This window comes from Homarus americanus, unplaced genomic scaffold (assembly GCF_018991925.1).
Source record: "Homarus americanus isolate GMGI-L3 unplaced genomic scaffold, GMGI_Hamer_2.0 scaffold56241, whole genome shotgun sequence".
Classification (NCBI taxonomy): Eukaryota; Metazoa; Arthropoda; class Malacostraca; order Decapoda; family Nephropidae; genus Homarus; species Homarus americanus.
The window spans coordinates 184295-205619 of record NW_024740202.1 but is presented as its reverse complement, the minus strand read 5'-3'; the positions used below and the strand labels follow the sequence as shown (position 1 = coordinate 205619).

Sequence of the window (21325 nt, the reverse complement as noted above, 5' to 3'; positions counted from 1 at the left end):
TGTAGAGTTAATGTTGCAACAGAGAGAGAGAGAGAGAGAGAGAGAGAGAGAGAGAGAGAGAGACTGTAACATATGTGAAAGACAATGTGTGAGAGATAGAGAGAGTTATGTGTACTTAAGCTTCGTAAAAGATTATGGCGTCGTGTTTACTGTTAAGAGAGGAAGGTAATGGCGCTGTCTCGAGTGAGTCTTTAACTTAATGGTGCTGAAGTGATTTTTGAACCGGAAGTTGAAAAATTTGTCTAAACTTAACCCAACCTAACCTAACCTAACCTAACCTAACCTAACGTAAACCTAACCTAACCTAACCTAACGTAACCTAACCTAACAGCGTGTCATCTCCCACAGGTGCTACACACTCCTGAGACAGATGACTGGACGCTACAGGTGTTGTTCACTAAGCCCTGGGACACCGGTACCTACAAGTGTCAAGTCAACTCACATCCCAAGATCTTCCGGGATGTGTACCTCAGTGTCATGGGTGAGTCATGGGTCATGTAGTAATGGGTCACTGTCATGTAGTAATGGGTCACTGTCATGTAGTAATGGGTCACTGTCATGTAGTAATGGTTCACTGTCATGTAGTAATGGGTCACTGTCATGTAGTAATGGGTCACTGTCATGTAGTAATGGGTCACTGTCATGTAGTAATGGGTCACTGTCATGTAGTAATGGGTCACTGTCATGTAGTAATGGGTCACTGTCATGTAGTAATGGGTCACTGTCATGTAGTAATGGGTCACTGTCATGTAGTAATGGGTCACTGTAGTAATGGTTCACTGTCATGTAGTAATGGGTCACTGTCATGTAGTAATGGGTCACTGTCATGTAATGGGTCACTGTCATGTAGTAATGGGTTACTGTCATGTAGTAATGGGTCACTGTCATGTAGTAATGGGTCACTGTCATGTAGTAATGGGTCACTGTCATGTAGTAATGGGTCACTGTCATGTAGTAATGGGTCACTGTCATGTAGTAATGGGTCACTGTCATGTAGTAATGGGTCACTGTCATGTAGTAATGGGTCACTGTCATGTAGTAATGGGTCACTGTCATGTAGTAATGGGTCACTGTCATGTAGTAATGGGTCACTGTCATGTAGTAATGGGTTACTGTCATGTAGTAATGGGTCACTGTGACGTAAATGCTAATAATAACATCACCGGTAAACGCCATTGGTCTAAATCGGCGTGACGTCACTTCCTTAGCAACCAACTCCGCCATATTGTCCATAAGGTAAACAAACATCATCCCGTTATCCCTCCTCCTCTCTGATTGGCTCAATTTACACCGTTTGTGATTGGCCCGAGGTAAAAGAATGAAGTAGTATTTGTTTACTCGCAATAGACGTTCATCTATCAATGGACGTGAGAGGAACAGGAGATTCAGAGCAGTAAAGGTGTGTTGATCCAGGTGTGGGGGGAAGTTAATTAATTCTGATCACCTGAGGATTAGCCCCCCCCCCCCTAGCTTATTTCACCTGATGTTACCTGGGGGAATTAGGTTAGGTTAAGGTTTGGTTAAGATTAGGTTAGGGTTGGGTTAGGTTAGATTAGGTGAGGTTAACTTAGATGAGAGTTAGGGTATTTAATCTAAAGGTAAAAGAATGTTGGTTTAAGTTAGGTTAAATTAAGTTAGGTTAGTTTAAGTTAGGTTAGGGTTGTTTAAGCTCGAGGTTAAACAAGGTCAGGGCTCGACTAGCATCACAACATTAATTAATATCCTCATGGTTTTTTACTTCCTCTTCTGACCCGACCATTGTGCTGGCGGCCCTCTGAGTGATGCTTGAAAAGGGGGGGTGTTCTGTTTTCATTGTTGGACCGAGATAAAGTGTGTGTGTGTGTGTGTGTGTGTGTGTGTGTGTGTGTGTGTAGCATCTGTCATTACTTCCTTACAGTTCATTAATATTAAACTGAGTCTCTCCTTTACTGTTAAATTACCGCCATCATTGTTAACATGTAATGAATCCTTCCCCTGAGTTATAAACAAAAATATAACATTAATTTAACCATTTCAACGCCTTCATAACTCCAATAGATCTTAATCCCTATAACTAATCACAAAGACCAGCGTATTACTCCACCCTATCTACTTGAACGACAGACAGACAGACAACTTGGATAAACAATGCGTATAATCACTCCCATCTATAATAAAATAAAAGTATATACCTATAATCTGGACCTTACATTATACGCCAGGTCATTCGTAATCAAGCGAGGATAGGGGATAGGACGGGATGAATGCCCACAGTATCTAAATTTAATTCCGTCGAAGGGCATCTGTTATCTAAACCAGCCGTCTTTATAAACGACGGGTCATTTAGGTGAATCAGAGCTGGGCTATTTGTTACTCAGGGGCATTGTGGGATATAGAGAGGGGTTTATTGTGCCAGTCAGCTCGCAGTCGCCAACATAAACACGGGTATTAACTGCGTCGCGTTCGCTAATCCGTGAAATGGCTGACGTCAAGGGAGTTTATTTTTGAGAGATTGTTTGAGCTTTTCGTTTATCTATTGGTCCTCTGAAGCTCATTGCAAGGTTTATCGCTGCTATTTCATTCGTCGTTAAATTCCCGGAAATAATATTGATCGGTGTTTTAGTCAAGTGCAGCCCCCTTCACGAGTGCTTTTACAGGGACTCGTCATATTAACATTCCACCACAAATCAATATAGTTTGAGTTGTTTGTTTTAATATTGTTTTAATTTGATTCTATATTATGTTTACTAATGCGAGTTTCCTTCTGTCGAATGTAAACAAACACAGCACTGCCACACACTGCACAAACCTGATGCGCCCCTGTAAACGCACTAGTGGAGGGGACTGTACATTGCCATTACTGTTTGTTTACATAGTTTTGTTTCTCACCAATTTGGCCGACTCGGTTACTAAGGAAGTGACGTCACGGTCTCTTGTCCTCTCTAACTGACCAATAGAAATCAAGAGTTGATTTCGTGGGTGAGTTTTATGGGTCACTGTCACGAATGGGTTACACTAGTTAACCTTAAAAAACTCATCCATGAACAAAAACAATATCATTAGTGTTGTAAGAAAATGTCATGGGTTCATATTAAGCATGGGCAAATAACGTGGGTGAGAGAGAGAGAGAGAGAGAGAGAGAGAGAGAGAGAGAGAGAGAGAGAGAGAGAGAGTGAGTGTGTGTGTGTGTGTTGTGCGCCAAATCTACCCCCTTCACCTGGGAGATGATTACTTCACACCGTAACGCTTGGAGGAGCACCACACGAGAAGGTGTCAATACTTTCGAGTTAGTCCGACTGCATACCGAGGCAGACAAGCGCGAACGCCGGAAAGACGCTGCCGCCACCCCTCCCGCACTAGATGTAGCCCTCCACACGTGCAACATCTGTGACCAACTCTGCCGGTCCCATATCGGCCTCTCGAGTCACCTCAGAGCTCACCAACGAAGGTGACATCCTTAATAACTCATGTCATTGTATCATAGCTGGATGATCGTCATACTAGATTCCGAGTGACAGCAAAGTAGTAGTAGTGGAGGTTTTCGGCGAAAGTGAGGTCAAAATAACTAAGGACGGCCAAAGACATCTAGGCGCAGTAATTGGCACTACGGACTTCAAGACCCAGTACGTAGGGGGAAAGGTGAACGAGTGGGTTAGCGAAATCCATGCTCTATCGGAGATTGCTAACACAGAGCCACATGCGGCCTTTGCAGCATTCACACATGGAGTCAAGCATCGTTGGAACTACCTGATGCGTACCATCCCTGAGATCCGACCCCTCCTCCACCCTTTGGAAGAAGCAATCAGTGTCAAGTTCATTCCCAAACTAGTGAAACACCACGACTTAACCCCAGTAGAAAGAACACTTCTTGCACTTCCACCAAGACTGGGAGGGATGGGACTAACTAATCCAGAGGAGATTGCTGACTCTGAACATCAAAATTCACTTAAGCTCACGGCAGCCCTCACTGACCACATAATAGCCCAGAATGCAACAGGGGAAGTGGACACCAGCGAAGTTAATAAGATCCGTAGATCCATTACAACAGATCGGCAGCACTGCCAAAATGACATGTTGCAGCAATTATTGCTGCAGGTTCCAGAAAATCTGACAAAAAAAGTAGCTATAGCGCAGGAGGTGGGCGCCTCGAACTGGTTAACTACGTTACCGATAAGGGCAAATGGTTTCAGCCTTAACAAACAAGAATTTACAGATGCCATTGCTCTAAGGTACGGTTGGCCAGTAGATGGTTTGCCCTCCCAATGCGTGTGTGGCTATTCCTATGATGGCGATCACGCCATGGTTTGCAAGAAGGGGGGCTTCATATGCATGAGGCATGACGAGGTAAGGGATCTCACAGCAAATATGTTGAAGGAAACCTGCCGGGACGTCATGGTAGAACCGACCCTCCTTCCACTGGATGGCGAGATCCTCCAACACAGGACTTCAAACACATCTAACGAAGCCCGTGTGGACGTCAGTGCTCGAGGATTCTGGACGCGGGGACAGCGAGCCTTCTTCGACATCAGGATTTTTGATCCCATGGCCGTTTGTCACCGTAACCTAGCTCTCGATGCTGCACATAGGAGGAACGAGAACGACAAGAGAAGGGCATATGGGGAGAGAATTCAAAATGTCGATCAAGGCAGCTTCACTCCGCTAGTGTTCACAACCTCTGGTGGGATGGGCCCAAGCGCAAGATGTTTCTACGCCAGACTCGCGGAGCTGATCTCCGAACAGAAGCAGCAGCCCAGAAGTTATGTCACAGCCTGGATGAGATGTCGACTGTCCTTCTCTCTCCTTCGGTCGGCTTTGCTCTGCCTCAGGGGAACGAGAGCTTCTGCCCCTACTCCGTCAACTGCTGCAGATATCGACTATGAGGCTACAGTCACCGAATGCCGCATCGATCTGCGGCTCAACTAATTTAACACAGATAGGATAGTTGCTTATGTATTAGGATAGTTAATATTAAGGTAAATAAATGGTGGCGAAGGTGTGGCTATTGGGGGAGGCTGGAGGCCACGTAGTAGTAGTAGTAGTAGTAGTAGTGTGTGTGTGTGTGTGTGATAGGTATCCATAACTTTGCTTCAGGACAATCAAACTTTATTCCTCTGTCTGGAAACAATTACTGGTAGCGTTGAGTGACTGGTTGACGGTATGACCTGGGGGGTGGTGCCATATCTCACCTCTGTTTGTTTAATAGTGTAACGGGTGTGGTGATACAAGGGCGAGACATACAGAATGGGTGAAGTTTGAGGAGGAGAGAGAGAGAGAGAGAGAGAGAGAACTTGATGACACACTGTAGAAATAGCTGGTTTTCTTATTGAATATAAATGATGTTGAAACCAGGGCAAAGTATGAGAGAAGAGAGAGAGAGAGAGAAGAGAGAGAGAAGAGAGAGAGAGAGAGGAGGCAGGTGAGGCGAGGGAAGATATAAATGATGATGAGAGTTGTAAAGCGAACAGTGGAGGTGGGGATAGGGGAGGTAGGGAGTGAGGGAGGCGGGGGAATAGATGAAGAGCCATAACCTGTGTCGTGTTTTGTATAATATACCTCCTCTCTCTCTCTCTCTCTCTCTCTCTCTCTCACAGATAAACATCGGCTGGATCATCACATGTACAAGGTGCCTCCGTCAGACCCCGACCAAGGTGAGTCTGTCTATCTGTCTGTCTGTCTGTTTTATTTGCCTGTTTGTTTGTATTTTTGTATATTTCTGTTTGTCTGTTTTTTGTGTTTATATTTGTCTGTCTGTCTCTCTGTCTGTCTGTCTCTATGTCTGTCTGTGTGTCTGTCTGTGTCTGTGTGTATGTTAGTCACTAGTATAAGCGTTTGTATATATAGTTACATAGGAGTATACGCTATATAGCTTGGCATACACCTGTCCTAATGAGCCCCAGCCTTGACTATCCTGCCTAGCCTTGACTATCCTGCCTAGCCTTGACCATCATGACCATCCTTGACTATCCTGCCTAACAATGATTATCCTGCCTAGCCTTGACTATCCTGACCATCCTTAAATATCCTGTCTATCCTTAACTATCATGACCAGCCTTGACTATCCTGCCTAGCCTTGACCATCATGACCATCCTTGACTATCCTGCCTAGCCGTGATTATCCTGCCTAGCCTTGACTATCCTGCCTAACAATGATTATCCTGCCTAGCCTTGACTATCCTGCCTAGCCTTGACTATCCTGCCTAGCCTTGACCATCATGACCATCCTTGACTATCCTGCCTAACAATGATTATCCTGCCTAGCCTTGACTATCCTGACCATCCTTAAATATCCTGTCTATCCTTAACTATCATGACCAGCCTTGACTATCCTGCCTAGCCTTAACTATCCTGCGGTAGAGGATGAGGTCAGGATATATCTCCTTATATTGGGTTCTTGTCCGTGATATAAATTTTATATATATATATATATATATCTCATATATATTCTGTGCGTCGCAGAGGACCCTTTGTTTTACGTCTCTATGTCTGTCTGTCTGTCTGTCTGTCTGTCTGTCTGTCTGTCTGTCTGTCTGTCTGTCTGTGTATCTGTATGCTTGTTTGTCTGTCTGTCTGTTTGTCTTTCTGTTTTCTGTCTCTGTCTGTCTGTCTGTATTTCTATATATCTATTCATTTTGGTTAGGTTCGGTTAAGTTAGGTCAGGTTAGGTTAGAATAATTTTGGTTAGGTTAGGTTAAATTAATTTAGGCTAGATTAAGTTAGGTTAAGTTAGATTAGATTCATTTTCGTTAGGCTGAGTTAGGTTAGATTAGGTTAGATTAATTTTGGTTAGGTCAGGTTAGGTTAATTTGGGTTAGGTCAGGTTAGAATAATTTTCATTAGGCTAAGTTAGGTTAGGTTAGGTTAATTTAGGTCAGGTTAGGTTAGATTAATTTAGGTTAAGTCAGGTCAGGTCAGGTCAGGTTATCTTATGACCCTCTGGCCTCCTCTACCTCCCGCTGGTGTTATATAATTTCATATCATTCTTCACTAGACTCCATATAATGTCTTATATATCACTCTAATAATCACCTGCTTATATAACAGCCATATTATTCTCTTATCTCGTCTGTCATCTACTGCGTCATCTGCTGCGTCATTTCCTGCGTCACCTGCTGCGTCACCTGCTGCGTCACCTGCCACGTCTCTTCTACGTCACCTCCCCCACCACCCACCTCCTTCCCAACCCCACCTCCACCCCCCCCACCACCCACTTCCTTCCCAACCCCCACCCACCCCACCACCCACCTCCTTCCCCAACCCCACCTCCACCCCCCCTTACCACCTCCTTCCCAACCCCACCTCCATCCCCCCACCTCCCCTCCACACACAGGAGAATACGGCACGAGGATTTTAGGAACTGAATCCAGGTATCTCCAGGCCGGCTCCTCCTTGGTACTGGAGTGTGTGGTGACTTATACCTCCCACCCACCACCGGCTCTCTTATGGTACCACTACAATACCAGGCTGGACTACGACTCTCCCAGGGGTGGTATCGCTATTATGGTAGGTAGTGTGGTAGTGTGGTGGTATGGTAGTGTGGTTGTGTGGTTGTGTGGTAGTGTAGTGTGGTTGTGTGGTGGTATGGTTGTATGGTAGTGTGGTTGTGTGGTGGTATGGTAGCGTGGTGGTATGGTTGTATGGTAGTGTTATGGCTCTGGATGGTAGTTATGGGAGATAATCTTGACGGAAGGAAAATGGTATGTGTAGACATATAGACAGATAGATAGATAGGTAGTCAGACAGATAGATAGACAAATAGACAAACATATACTGACAGACAGATAGACAGACAGACAAACATATAGAGATAGACAGACAAACAGACAGACAGAGAGACAGTAAAACACAGACCCCCCCCCTCCAAAAAAAATACTTCACCTGTTATAAAGTTAGTGAGGTGTCGGTAGTAACTTTTAACACTTATAAACGAGACCGTGACAGTTACTTAAGTGTGTGTGTGTGTGTTATTATAAGTGTTTGAGTTACTTATTGTTGATTTTGTAGTGTTTACTTAAATGATGTACAATATAGTGTTTGTTTTTTAATGTTTTTTTAATTGAGAGAAAGAGAGAGAGAGGGGGAGATCTCTCTCTCTCTCTCTCTCTCTCTCTCTCTCTCTCTCTCTCTCCCTCACCTCCAGCAACCCTCCCTCACTCTCCCTCACTCTCCCTCACAGATAGAGAAGACGACAGATCAGACCACCTCCCGGCTCCTGCTATCAACAGTAAGAACGACTGACTCCGGGAACTACACCTGTACTCCCATCAACGCTCCACCTGCTTCTGTGTCCGTCCACGTCACTACGGGTGGGTGTAGCTGGGTGTAGAAGGGTGTGTGTGGGTGTAGGAGGGTGTGTGTGGGTGTAGGAGGTGTGTGTGTGGGGTGGGAGGGGTGTGTGTGTGGGTGTGGAAGGGTGTGTGTGGGTGTAGGAGGGTGTGTGTGTGGGTGTGGGAGGGTGTGTGGTGTGTAGGAGGGTGTGTGTGGGTGGGTGTAGAGGGGTGTGTGTGTGTGTGGGTGTGGAGGGTGTGTGTGTGTGTAGGAGGTGTGTGTGGAGTGGGTGTAGAAGGGTGTGTGTGTGGTGTAGGAGGGTGTGTGTGTGTGTGTGTGTGGGTGTAGAAGGGTGTGTGTGGGTGTAGGAGGTGTGTGTGTGTGTGTGGTGTAGGAGGGTGTGTGTGTGTGTGCAGGAGGTGTGTGTGTGTGTGTGTGTAAGAGGTGTGTGTATGGGTGTGTGGTGTGGGAGGTGTGTGTAGGGTGTGTGTGTCTGTGTGGGTGTAGGAGGGGGGTGTGGATGGTCTGTGTGGGTGTAGGGAATCATACGTGGGTGTTGATGAATGTATTTGGGTGTACTGGTAATGTAGGTGGGTGATGTATGGGTGTAGCGGTAGTATAGGTTGTCGTGTGTTGGTGTATGTTGGTGTATGTTGGTGTATGTTGGTGTAGTGGCGCTGTAATTGGGTCTATGAAGCTTATAGGCGTTGTAAGTGTAATTCTGCACCTTTAAGCGTGACATAAAGATTTGTATGTATGTATGTATGTGTGTATGTACAGTATGTATGTATGCGTGTAAGTATGTATGCGTGTAAGTATATATGTATGTATGTATGTATTAATGCGTGTAAGTATGTATGTATGTATTATATGTTATTTACACACACACAACACATGCACAGAAACAGGGACCTTGTGTACACACTCTACTGTACAAACACAACGGAACTATTACATACAAGGGGGGAGAGAGAATGATGTCTCTCTCTCTCTCTCTCTCTCTCTCTCTCTCTCTCTCTCTCTCTCTCTCTCTCTCTCTCTCTCTCTCTCTCTCTCTCTCTCTCTCTCTCTCTCTCTCTCTCTCTCTCTCTCTCTCTCTCTCTCTCTCTCTCTCTCTCTCTCTCTCTCTCTCTCTCTCTCTCTCTCTCTCTCTCTCTCTCTCTCTCTCTCTCTCTCTCTCTCTCTCTCTCTCTCTCCTCTGTATCTATTGTGTATCTCTTTCTTTCTTTCCCTTTATGTGTGTATGTGCGTATTTCTGTTTGTCTGTCTGTCTCTCTGTCACACACACACACACACACACACACTAAGGAATGCCTCATAAAACTGTAGTTATCTGGGGTGTAGGGGCGACGTGTCCACAGTATATAGTGCTTTAATATTTACAACCCTACAACACCTTCACAACACCTGTATAACACCTGTATAACACCTGTACAACACCTGTATAACACCTTTACAACACCTTCACAACACCTGTATAACACCTTTACAACACCTTCACAACACCTGTATAACACCTATTAAATGTTGTTCTATTTATTCTAAGTATACATGCAGTTATCGTCTCCTGTATACATAGAAACAACATCGCCTCATGGATATACATACCCACACTATTAATGTATTCTGCACACACACACACACACACACCCACGGTACAAAAAATATTCCTACATATTTACCATTCAACTGTTTTATTGTGCCTTGTGGTCGAGTGGTACACAGCACTAGGTTATTGTTCCAGGGTCGTTGATTCAGTCCCCAGACTAGATGTAAACAGAGAGCCCCTAAGATTACCCTAGCTCCCCAGCCCCCTAGCCCCTCCCTAGCCCCTCCAGCCCCATAAAGCCATAGATGTGTCTATCTCAATGCTTGGACTCCTTTATGTATAATAGAAAATGGATGGTGAAGTCTTATCAAGGCTGACTAATCTCTTTTGTGGGGTTTTTGCGTCTCTCTCTATGTCTGTCTGTCTCTCTTTATCTAACTACACCAGATTACGTCACATTAATCGTGTTGTAAATGCCTCGTTTAATCTTCTAGTCACTGTAGTGTGTTGAAGAAATCCGCTATGTTTGAAAATTTGAATTCAAAGCTCTAACCTGCGTTCAACTGTCAAAGCTTGAACTGTGTAACTGAATTGTCACAGACGCTGTTTCAATTTGTGATGGACTTTTAACTGTTAGGGTTTAAAAATAATAACAGTTATTGTATCAGGCCGTAACCGACTTTTAGAGCTGTCACTTCTACAATATCCCACTCACTTTTGAACGTCACTGTTTGAATTTGTATTTGAATTTTGACCGTTACCCTTTTTAACAGATTTTAACAGATTTTAGCGTTTAAACTTTTAAATCAAGGATATTTTTCAGCCTTTTCTCCATTGTTCTATATTGTCACTATTTTTACTGGCCGTCCTTTCAGTTTGTAAATGAATTTTAACTCAAATTTTGTACATTGGTGTTTTCTTTTTTTATCATCGCTTTCAGACGAGCGACAGGCGGCAGTACAGTTGGGTGGGTACAGCGCCGCCCACACCCACCGCCCATGGCCACCCACGTCACCCATCATCCTCATGGCCCTCCTGTGGCCCTCCCTCACCCTCTCCTAACCTTGGCCATTGAATCAAACTCATGCCGCTGATTACCCAAGAAGGACTCAGCACCGAGGAATTCACTCTTCTCATTGGTTAGTATTTTCGCTTCCCACAGTCCCAGAAGGAACCAGATCTACATCGCTGATTGGCCAAGAACGACCGAAAGGGGCTATATGCAGCCTATTGATTGGTTGACATCAAACACTTGTGAAATATATGGGTAGGTTATATCCTCTCATGTTCTTGACCAATAGGAATACAGGATTTATAAATGATATATTCTCCTTGGTTAGCATCAATCTTATGAGCCAGATCCACGAGTCTGATTGGTCATAAAGATAAAGATGGATGAAATGCTACTGATTGATAGGGTGAAAAATATTATTAATAGATAATGTAAAAAAATATATATATAATAAATAACAATGAAATAAGAAAAAAAGAGAGGAAAGGAGATAAATAAATGATTGTTTATATGAGTGTCGTCTGAGATAACCCTTTGTGTGTTTAGTTTACGGATGAGGATTTTAATAAATAAGTAGGTAGCCCCTCCATCTACCGCTCGTTTTCTTAACCCCAGACTCAAGGTAAACACAAACACCTGGGGAAAAATATAATATCTTGATTAGTTTTTTAATTGTTTTTTTTTACGGAGTTTTCTGAAGGAGAGTGACGATAACCCTTGATGATAAAAGATATAGGAACATATTACACATTAATATATTCATGAAAGTTATGAAAATGTATAGTTATAAACGTATATTAATCCTCTATGGTATGTATTGTATAATATTAGCAGATATTAAAGTATAAAATTATTGATATATGGTCAGTCCAATGAAATAAAGGAATTTTCTTGTGTCACTCGGAATCTAGTATGACGATGATCCACGGCTGACAGGATGATATGAGTGTGGAGTAATCGTCTCCCAGGTGAGGGGGTCGATTTGGCACTTTTTCAGGTTTGTCTTAAGACTATCCTTACACCTTTTCAGTTGCCCGCCGGCGTTACGTTTACTATTCGTTAGGTGACTGTAAAGTAGCTGCTTTGACAGTCTACTGTCGTCCATGCGGGTAACATGGCCAGTCCAGCGTAGTTGTTCATGGATAATGGTAGCCTCGATGCTCCTACAGTTGGTGTCAGCAAGAATACTGGCATTTTTTCTCTTGTCTTCCCAGCGAACTCGGAGGATGGAACGTAGACTACGTTGGTAAAAGTTTTCAAGTGCCTTGAGGTGCCTCCTGTATGTGACCCATGTCTCATAAGCTGGATGCCATTATGTAGGACACACACACACACACACACACACAACATCATAAAACATCACAAGACGTAGATGCAAAATAAAAGAAAAATACAATTTTCTTGACACATCTGGCGAGAGTAATAAGCAGCAGTTAGCGCGTCAACAAGTGTAATGGTGTAGTTCAGTAGTTCACCCCGGCGCCGTGTGTCAGGTGATGAGGTCCTGTGTGTATGGATCAGTACATGAAGGTCTGTGTGAGTGAGTGGGTGCTCGACTGACTGACTGTGTTCTGCTACACCTGATGGATACGACTTACTGTGAGGGAGACTTGAACAAAAACATTTTAACAACATATTTATAAATATTTATTGTGCTGGGATACGTGAGGTGCTGGCCACGTAACAGTAAGGATAAGAGACATGTTGGCCACGTAACACTAGTGCTGGCCAAGTATCACTAAGGAACATGCTGGCCACGTATCACCACTACAGCCTCAACAAGGTATAGTGACGCTTGTCCTTATGTTCACCTCCACTGGTAACAATGAACGTATCCAAAAATAGACTCTGAGTGTTCGTCAGTTTATCGAGTGTATGTCGTACTCAAGCGCTTCAAAGACTTCAATTTTTTCCACGTTTGTTGAACCATTGAGGAAGAGGTGAGAGTCCTCTACGCACCTCTCATAAAAAACGGATTTTGACATTAAGTGGAAATTTTTTTTAACAATAACTTATGAAAAAAAAAACAAAGGCAAAATTTTTATATTAAGAATCATTACTACGGTAACACTACTCTAATTTTCATGATAATATCTTATTTTACATTAATATTCTCGTAAATCAACTATTATGCATAAATTTATGTTTTTTAACAGTAAACAACGGATAATGTGACAGTTCAGCGCCATCTAGTATTTGAAACCTAACATAGAACCGTATCGTTTTTTATTATATTTTTTGCCATTTGTTTGACAATTTTGTACATAACGAGTGAGAGGAATAATATATGGGTTCATTTTGTGTCCAGTTTATGTGATGTATTGAGATAAATGAGTAAATATACTGAAACAAAATATGGATATTGTGGAAATATCTCTCAAGGGTTCATAGTACAATATATCTTGCCGCTTGTCAACACAGCAGCCAACACAACAGACCCACAGCCAACACAACAGACCCACAGCTCAACACAACAGACCCACAGCTCAACACAACAGACCCACAGCTCAACACAACAGACCCACAGCTCAACACAACAGACCCACTAGCTCAACACAGCAGACCCACAGCTCAACACAACAGACCCACAGCTCAACACAACAGACCCACAGCTCAATACAACAGACCCACAGCTCAACACAACAGACCCACAGCTCAACACAACAGACCCACAGCTCAACACAACAGACCCATAGCTCAACACAGCAGACCCACAGCTCCAAGCAACAGACCCACAGCTCAATACAACAGACCCACAGCTCAACAGCTCACACAACAGACCCACAGCTCAACACAAGACCCACAGCTCAACACAACAGACCCACAGCTCAACACAACAGACCCATAGCTCAACACAGCAGACCCACAGCTCAACACAAAAGACCCACAGCCAACACAACAGACCCACAGCTCAACACAAAAGACCCACAGACAACACAACAGACCCACAGCTCAACACACCCAGACCCACAGCCAACACAACAGACCCACAGCTCAACACAACAGACCCACAGCCAACACAACAGACCCACAGCTCAACACAACAGACCCACAGCCAACACAGACCCACAGCCAATATAACAGACCCACAGCTCAACACAACAGACCCACAGCTCAACACTAACTGGTAACTTAACGACCGTGTAGGTGTTGCCAAAAGCTTCCAGTGGGAGTACGGGAGTATTTATTTTTTTCATAAAGACAAGATTATGCAAATTGGATTACTTACTCGTACAGTTATATAGCGTTAGGTGTCTGAATTATTGGCCATTCCGTAGTGAAGGTCTCTCTCTCTCTCTCCTATCTGATTTTAGACCACAATTTCCTACCGAAGTTTGCCTGTAATCTACCACATGACTTCAAAGTCTGTCATTAAACGATATATTACACTTAAATCTGTCTCTAATCCCGTTTATTCTGCCAAAATCTGTCTCTAATTCACCACATTACATCAAAATCTGTCTCTAATCCTCATCTCCCGCCAAAATCTGTCTCTAATCCTCTGGGGGTTGGGGGGGGGGGGGTGATGGGCAGGTGACAGAATTAAATGTTAATTGGAGAAGCGTTAAGTTCCGTCCTCTAACGACCGTCAAAATTCAATTAAAAATCAGGTAAAAGAAGACAATATTAGGTCACTTGTCCCTCCAGTACGACGCGTCAGGTTGAGTACAATGCGTTAGGTTGAGTACGATGCGGGAGGTTAAATACGATATGGAAGGTTGAGTACAATGCATCAGGTTGAGTACAATGCGTCACGTTGAGTAAGATGCGTTGTGTTGAGTACAATGCGTCAGGTTGAGTACAATGTGTCGAGTGAGGATAATGAGGCGTGAGGGAGGTTAATTAGGTGTGAGGGAGGATAATTAGTTGTGAGGGAAGAGAATAATTCACTTCCAGGTCCCCCCAAGTCGACCCAGCTGTGAAGTGACGCCAAACGTATTATCATAATTGTCTTAAAAAATTTAAAAAAAAATATTTCACTTATTTTTCCTTATTTTGTGTTGTTTTCTTCTTCTTTCATCTACGTATTTTTTGTGTTTTGGGCATTAATTAGCCGTTTTTTTAAAGGGGGTTGGGGGTGGGGGTCTCTTAATTAGGGAGAGATGGGGGTCTTGTGTTGGGGTCTAAATAGGGGAGAGATGGGGTCTTCTGTTGGGGGTGTGGGAGGTCTCTTAATTGGGGAGAGATGTGGGTGTAGTGTTGGTGGGGTGTGTTGGGGAACTCTTGGTAGGGAGGGCGTTGGAGGCTTCATGTGTTGGAGAACGTGGGAGGCTTTTTGTGTTGGAGAATGTTGGAGGCTCTTGTGTTGGAGAATGTGGGAGGCTTTTTGTGTTGGAGAATGTGGGAGGCTCTTGTGTTGGGGAGGTTTTCCCTCAACAGAAGTAATTAATCTTTTTTATGCCCTCAAGTGTGTATGTCAAGACCAGGAACACTATTTTTAACCCAACAAATTAATAAAAAGTAAAAAAAAAATATTTATTAAAAAAGTTTATAAATTATCCACTTAACTAGATAATGTATTTTCCTGATACTATTTTTTAAGCCTTGGATATGTCTCCTTTTTTTTACCTATATTTTCCCTAATTTTTTTGTCGGTTGGGAATATTTAGTTTTTCCCCTGAAGTTAGATACAAAAATATAAACAAGAGAATTAGAGTAAAATATTGCCATATCTCTCTCTCTCTCTCTCCATACATTGTTAAGGTATTGTAAGTGAAATAGGTTGAGAGAGAGAGAGAGAGAGAATGTTATTTTAAATATAAGACTGATAAAATATTACATAATATTTCTTAACAGCAATATATATATATATCTGACTGACTGCCTAACACACACACACACACACACACACACACACATGACCAGAATAATGACCCTGTACGGAAAATATATAAAAATAAGTGATTGATATTGCAAAGAATCATGATTGCAATGTATGTAAATTTATCCAATATTTCAAAACACAACGGGCTGATTTTGTTGTTGTTGTTTTGGCAATAATGCAATCGTATCGTGATGAACTGGGATCATAGAGTCTGTATTTAATTATGGTAAAAGGTGATTGGTTTAATCCTGCGTGGAAGAATAATTTCAGTACATTAGTTGTATTTTTTTAAGAAAGTTTACATTGTTGGAACGTGAGATATGTTAACGGGGAAAAATATACTTTCTATCTTCCTACTAAGGTGTTATAACAGTATAGCATTGTCTTGACGATTATTATGGTGTTGTAGCACTATCTTGCCCTTTAGATCCACAATGGGGAAATAAAAGAGAAAATTACGTTGTAGGTTTCCGATGATGATGATGATGATGATGATGATGTTGATGTTGTTGATGTTGTTGTCGTCGTCAGGGTATTCACACTACCAGCTGGTGAGGGAGCTGATGCGTCTATTGCCATTCATTACTATTCTTGCCTATAGCTGCTGCCGCCGCCGCTGTCCTTCCCCCAATAGCCACACCTTCGCCGCCATTTTATTACCTTAACATTAAATATCCTAATACATAAGTCGCTATCCTAGCTGTGCGGCATTCAGTGACTGTTGCCTCATAGTCAATATCTGCAACTGTTGTCGGCTTTGGGGCCGATGCTCTCGTTCCCCTGAGGCAGAGCAAAGCCGACCTAAGGAGAGAGAAGGACAGTCGACATCTCATCCAGGCTGTAACATAACTTCTGGGCTGCTGCTTCTGTTCGGATAACATTTTGCACTTGGTTCCATCTCGCCAGAGGTTGTGAACACCAACTACTAATACTGTACTGCTGCTCCGACTACTACAATAACTACTACTACTATTCATTTATAGACTGTAGTTTGACTTTATACAAGGACAACTCTTCTCTATAAACACACACCAGTCTGTGTTATTGAAAAGAAATGCATAAAAATTTATTACAATATCACAATTATTACCATGTAGCGACACACACACACACACACACACACACACACACACACACACACACATACATACATACACATACACACCCACACCCACACTGAACTACCGTAGGAGGAAACATTAAAACAAAACAGAAGTTAGTATTATTGGCGAAGGAAGATGAGATTTTTCTGTTTTATCCACAAAGCTTCAACACAAGTCGTCTCGGTTGTGTTGTTAATGTGTGTTGTTCATATTGCTTTCTGTATCTGGCCTGGCTGTACGAGTTAACTTTTAATATTGTGTTGTGTTGTGTTGCGTAGTGTTGTGTTAAGTCCTCCTTTTCTGAACTAACAGAGTGGTATATCTACAGTAGATGGTGGAACTATACACACACACACACACACACACACACACACACACACGGGCGCGTCCCTCAGCGGACAGGAAGAGTTTTATGTGACAATAACTGATCGCTGGTAAGGGAGGGTCAGCCCAGGTCGGCATTTTCTTGTGTTTATGACAGTGTTTATGTGGCGTGACTTGATCTCCGGAGCTGTCACAGAGGGCCGGGTCTTACGCTGTCTAGAATTAATGGTAGTGTTTGGTGTCATATTGTGGGTGGTGGTGGTGGTGAGGGTTCTGGTGAGTGGTGATGGTAAGGGTTGTGGTGATGGTAAGGGTTGTGGTGGGTGGTGGTGGTGGTGGTGGTGGTGAGGGTTGTGGTGATGGTGGCGGTAGTAGGTGGGTGGTGATTGTAAGGGTTGTGGTGGGTGAGTGGTGGGGTGGTGGTGGGTGGTGAGGGTGGCGGTGGTAGGTGGGTGGTGGTGGCAGTGTTTTATGGGACCTTAAACCACTATCACTGGGGAAACATAGGTTAGGTTATGGCACTTTAATTTAGGTAAGCTGATCTTAGGTTAGGTTGAGGAAAATATATAAAAACAATCCCTAGTGTATGTCTAGGACTTCTTCATAACACGGTACGTAGCCAAAAGGACATGTTTGGTACCTCCTCATGACATATGTGATTGCACGTACACCACAACACATTTGTGACGTCAACATATGTAACGCTGAAGCTCTGTCAGGAGAAGATACCAGACATGTTCTTTTGGCTACGTACTGTGTTATAATAGATGCCCCTCGTGTACGAGGATGGCCGGCCCAAGGGTCACCTAGGCGTGAATTTGTTTAAGGTGTAGAAGCTGTCGCCAACACAACAACCACACCCTGAGTTAACGAGCTGCATGACCCAGTGTCAAGGAATAACCCGAGAAGACCGGACAACTCGCCAACTGCACTGGCTAACCATTACCCCGGAACACGATCAGCAAATCGATTAACATCCAGGTTCCCATTTACTGCAGGGTAGACAGAGGCAAATGGCGTAAAGAAACTTGCCCATAGTTTCACCCTGCCCGGGGATCGAACTCGGGTCCACTCGGTTGCGAGGTGAGCATGCTGACCATAACACCACAGGTTATGAGGCATACATGGCATACACACCTTACCCAGGGCGAAGATGCCAGCCATAGTTGGTAGCGGTATGCCTACTTACCTTCCTTCCTTCCCTTCAAGCTGACTCGGTTTACGCTTGTGAAGAAAGAGGCGACTTGAGTTGTAAACTCCCCCCTCCTCTCTCTCTCTCTCTCTCTCTCTCTCTCTCTCTCTCTCTCTCATCTAATTACTTTATGAATAAATCTTACAGCCACTTCGTCGGTCATTAGCGAGGAGAGAAAACTTACTTATTCCCGCTGAGTTTATTGAATCAAACATCTGCTCTGGCTGAGTGGATATAGTACTGAAACTGAACTCTTATCATATGGGTCACTGGTTCGATCCCCGAGCACCCTGTCTCCCCACCATCCTCAGCTTCCTCTTGGCGACCAGCAACAGGTACTTCTTGTCTTGGTGATTCATCTTGTAATCCATCACCAGTTTGACAGCCTCCTCCTCCTCCCTCACCAAAACTCGGGTATATTGTCAAAAATAACCAACTCCTAGTAATGTTAGTTGAGATGACGTACAGGCTCTATATATGGATGAAATTATTCATGTATACTAAAATCTTTCGCTGAAATGTGTTAAGTGCCTGAAGTTGTTCGCTGAAATGTGCTAATGTCTGAAAGTTTTTGCTGAAATGTGTTAAGTGTCTGAAGTTGTTCGCCGAGAAGTGTTAATGTCGGAAACTTATTGACGAAGGAACAAGGAAGAGAGAAACGTGAGTGTTAGTGACCGAGTACGCCCAGTAGGGAGTTGCTGCAGCTGAAAAATATTATTAAAGTTACCCATGTAAATGAGGACGTTTTCTATGAACTTAAGTAGAAGAAAATGTAAATTATTTCAGCCATAATTTAGTAATATTCAAAAGTTTATGTTCCTTTTATACAAATATACTTAAACATGAACATGCATACTCTTACAAACTGACACATACACATACATACATGCATACATACATACATACATACATACATACATACATACATACATACACTACCAACAGTAAGGAGACGTATCACATGGCCCAACGGGATGAAGAAACAATATTAACTGAGACCAAATGTGAAAATGACCTGTGTGTGTATGTTGACCCCAAACTGAAGTTCTCGGACCATTGTGAGAAGGTGAATCAAGCAAATAAAATAGCAGGTCTTATAAGAAGGTCGTTTACATTACCTAGACGGCCCTGGAATGTACTGTACCCTCCAGTTTACTTACAAAACTATAACACAGAAGACAATGTTGATAAATAAGTGGAACTTTTGGCAACTAACATGTGGAAGGCTTAGACACCTGACCCGGGACCAGTCGCCACCAACAGGTACACTGCTGCCGTGGCCACAGTCGATGTCATCCTCCTGAAGGCACCAGACACAGCGTGGAGAGTCAGTGTAGTTCTTGTTCGCTCAACAGTATACAGAGAGTTAAGACCTCAAGGAAATATATACAGTAGAGTGTCGCTTATCAAGTCATTTTATTTATTTATTTTATTTTATATTATTTTTTTTTGGGGGGGGGACATTTATTTTAACTGTCCGCCTCAATTGATCTACCGATTATGTTTACAGGTGAAGGACATTTTGTTTATCCAAGTAACACAAAACAACCAATAAACAAGCCTTGGTCACTGATGTTGTTTTACAAAACTTGAGAAATAAATTTTTACGGTCACACACACACACACACACACACACACACACACACACACACACACACGTACGTACATAATGCCATTGTTTTTTGGTCTTCAAAGTGAGTCACCTCGCCTCCGGCCATCTGGTGACTGACTCACTCTCCCCGTGGGAGGACGGAGGAGGAGGAAGAGGTGTGTGTTGTGTTGTCCTTCAGTTGGGCATGCGTGACTCCCCGGGGCCCTCCATATTGCTGGATTACGACTTCATGTGTCGAACTTAGACAGACAGACATAGATAGATAGATAGATAGACAGAAATTATAAACACAATGTACTGAGACACTGCAGGTATACAAACAATGCTCTCTCTCTCTCTCTCTCTCTCTCTCTCTCTCTCTCTCTCTCTCTCTCTCTCTCTCTGCTTCTGTATCGTACTGTACATATGTAGTAGGCGAAAGATCTACTCATCAACCAATAGGAAAACAGACTTAAATCAGTAAACATTCGGAGAGCCAATCAAAACTCAGCCTGAGATGAACATGTATAACTGGTGTTTTGGAATGACGTCATTATACTGATTGTTCCTCTTATATAAAATTCGTCATTTATTTAATATTTTATCTTGTGTTATAGCGACATAAAGGTGTTAATGGCTCCGTCGAGTGTCTTGCGGTGGGCAGCTCCTTAAAACCCACACGTAGAGGCTGGAGTCATCAACACGACACCCACAGCCTGAGTTAGCGAGGTGTATGATCCAGGAAGACCGGACAACTTGCCAACCACACTGGCTTATCTTTATTGGGGTGTATGAACCCTGGGTGTGAAGGAGTGTAGCCCAGGGAGACCGGACAATTAGCCAACCACAGTGACTAATCGACTGTTATTGGAATTCTCAGTTATTGTTAGGTTGGGTTGGGTTAGGTTATGGTAGGGTAGGTTAGGTTGGGTTAGGTTAACATTAGTCCTCAGGTAGTCTTCACAGTAGACAGAGGCAAATGACGTCTTATTACCTGTACTTTGAGGTATTTCTTACAACACAAGGTCCTACAGGGAGTGATACCCTGCCCTCCCCTGCACTACCCCTCCTACCCCACCCTTCATCCACCTCCCCCCTCCTCCACCTTCCCCCTCCCTACTTCACCACCCTCCCCTTTTCCACCCTGTCTCCATCCCTCCACCTACTCCACCCCCTCGCCCCTCCTCCTACTGCACCCCCTCGCCCCTCCTCCTACTCCACCCCATCGCCCCTCCTCCTACTGCACCCCCTCGCCCCTCCTCCACCCCCCCCCAGCCTTCAGGAACCTAAATTACTTCCTAGGCTGGATTATAAAACTCCTGACATAGGAGGCGGAGGAGGAGGAGGAAGCGGAAGAGGGAGGAGGAGAAGAAAAACGAGATGGAAAGGAGGAGTAAGAGGAGAAAATGGAGGAGGAACAGGAGTAGGAGAAAGAAGTAAGGAATGAGAAGGGGGGGAAGAAGAAGAAAGATAAGGGCAATTTCA

General features: G+C 43.5%; 2 protein-coding genes across 2 annotated transcripts in view; both read left to right on the top strand.

Moving 5' to 3' along the window:
- LOC121875380 (zwei Ig domain protein zig-8-like) overlaps nt 1-11398 on the top strand; it is a 66795-nt gene extending 55397 nt beyond the window's left edge. The window contains exons 5-9 of the mRNA XM_042379933.1: nt 349-481; nt 5571-5627; nt 7307-7479; nt 8153-8282; nt 10734-11398. Of these exons, the coding sequence (XP_042235867.1) occupies nt 349-481; nt 5571-5627; nt 7307-7479; nt 8153-8282; nt 10734-10855 (615 nt within the window). The 3' untranslated portion in view covers nt 10856-11398. The remainder of the gene's footprint in view (nt 1-348; nt 482-5570; nt 5628-7306; nt 7480-8152; nt 8283-10733) is intronic.
- Nucleotides 11399-12552: 1154 nt separating this feature from the next.
- On the top strand, nt 12553-13886 carry LOC121875391 (melatonin-related receptor-like). Its single transcript, XM_042379944.1, has 2 exons — nt 12553-12588; nt 13227-13886. Exons 1-2 carry the CDS (start codon nt 12553-12555, stop codon nt 13884-13886), a joined length of 696 nt encoding a protein of 231 aa, XP_042235878.1.
- Nucleotides 13887-21325: the final 7439 nt, after the last annotated feature.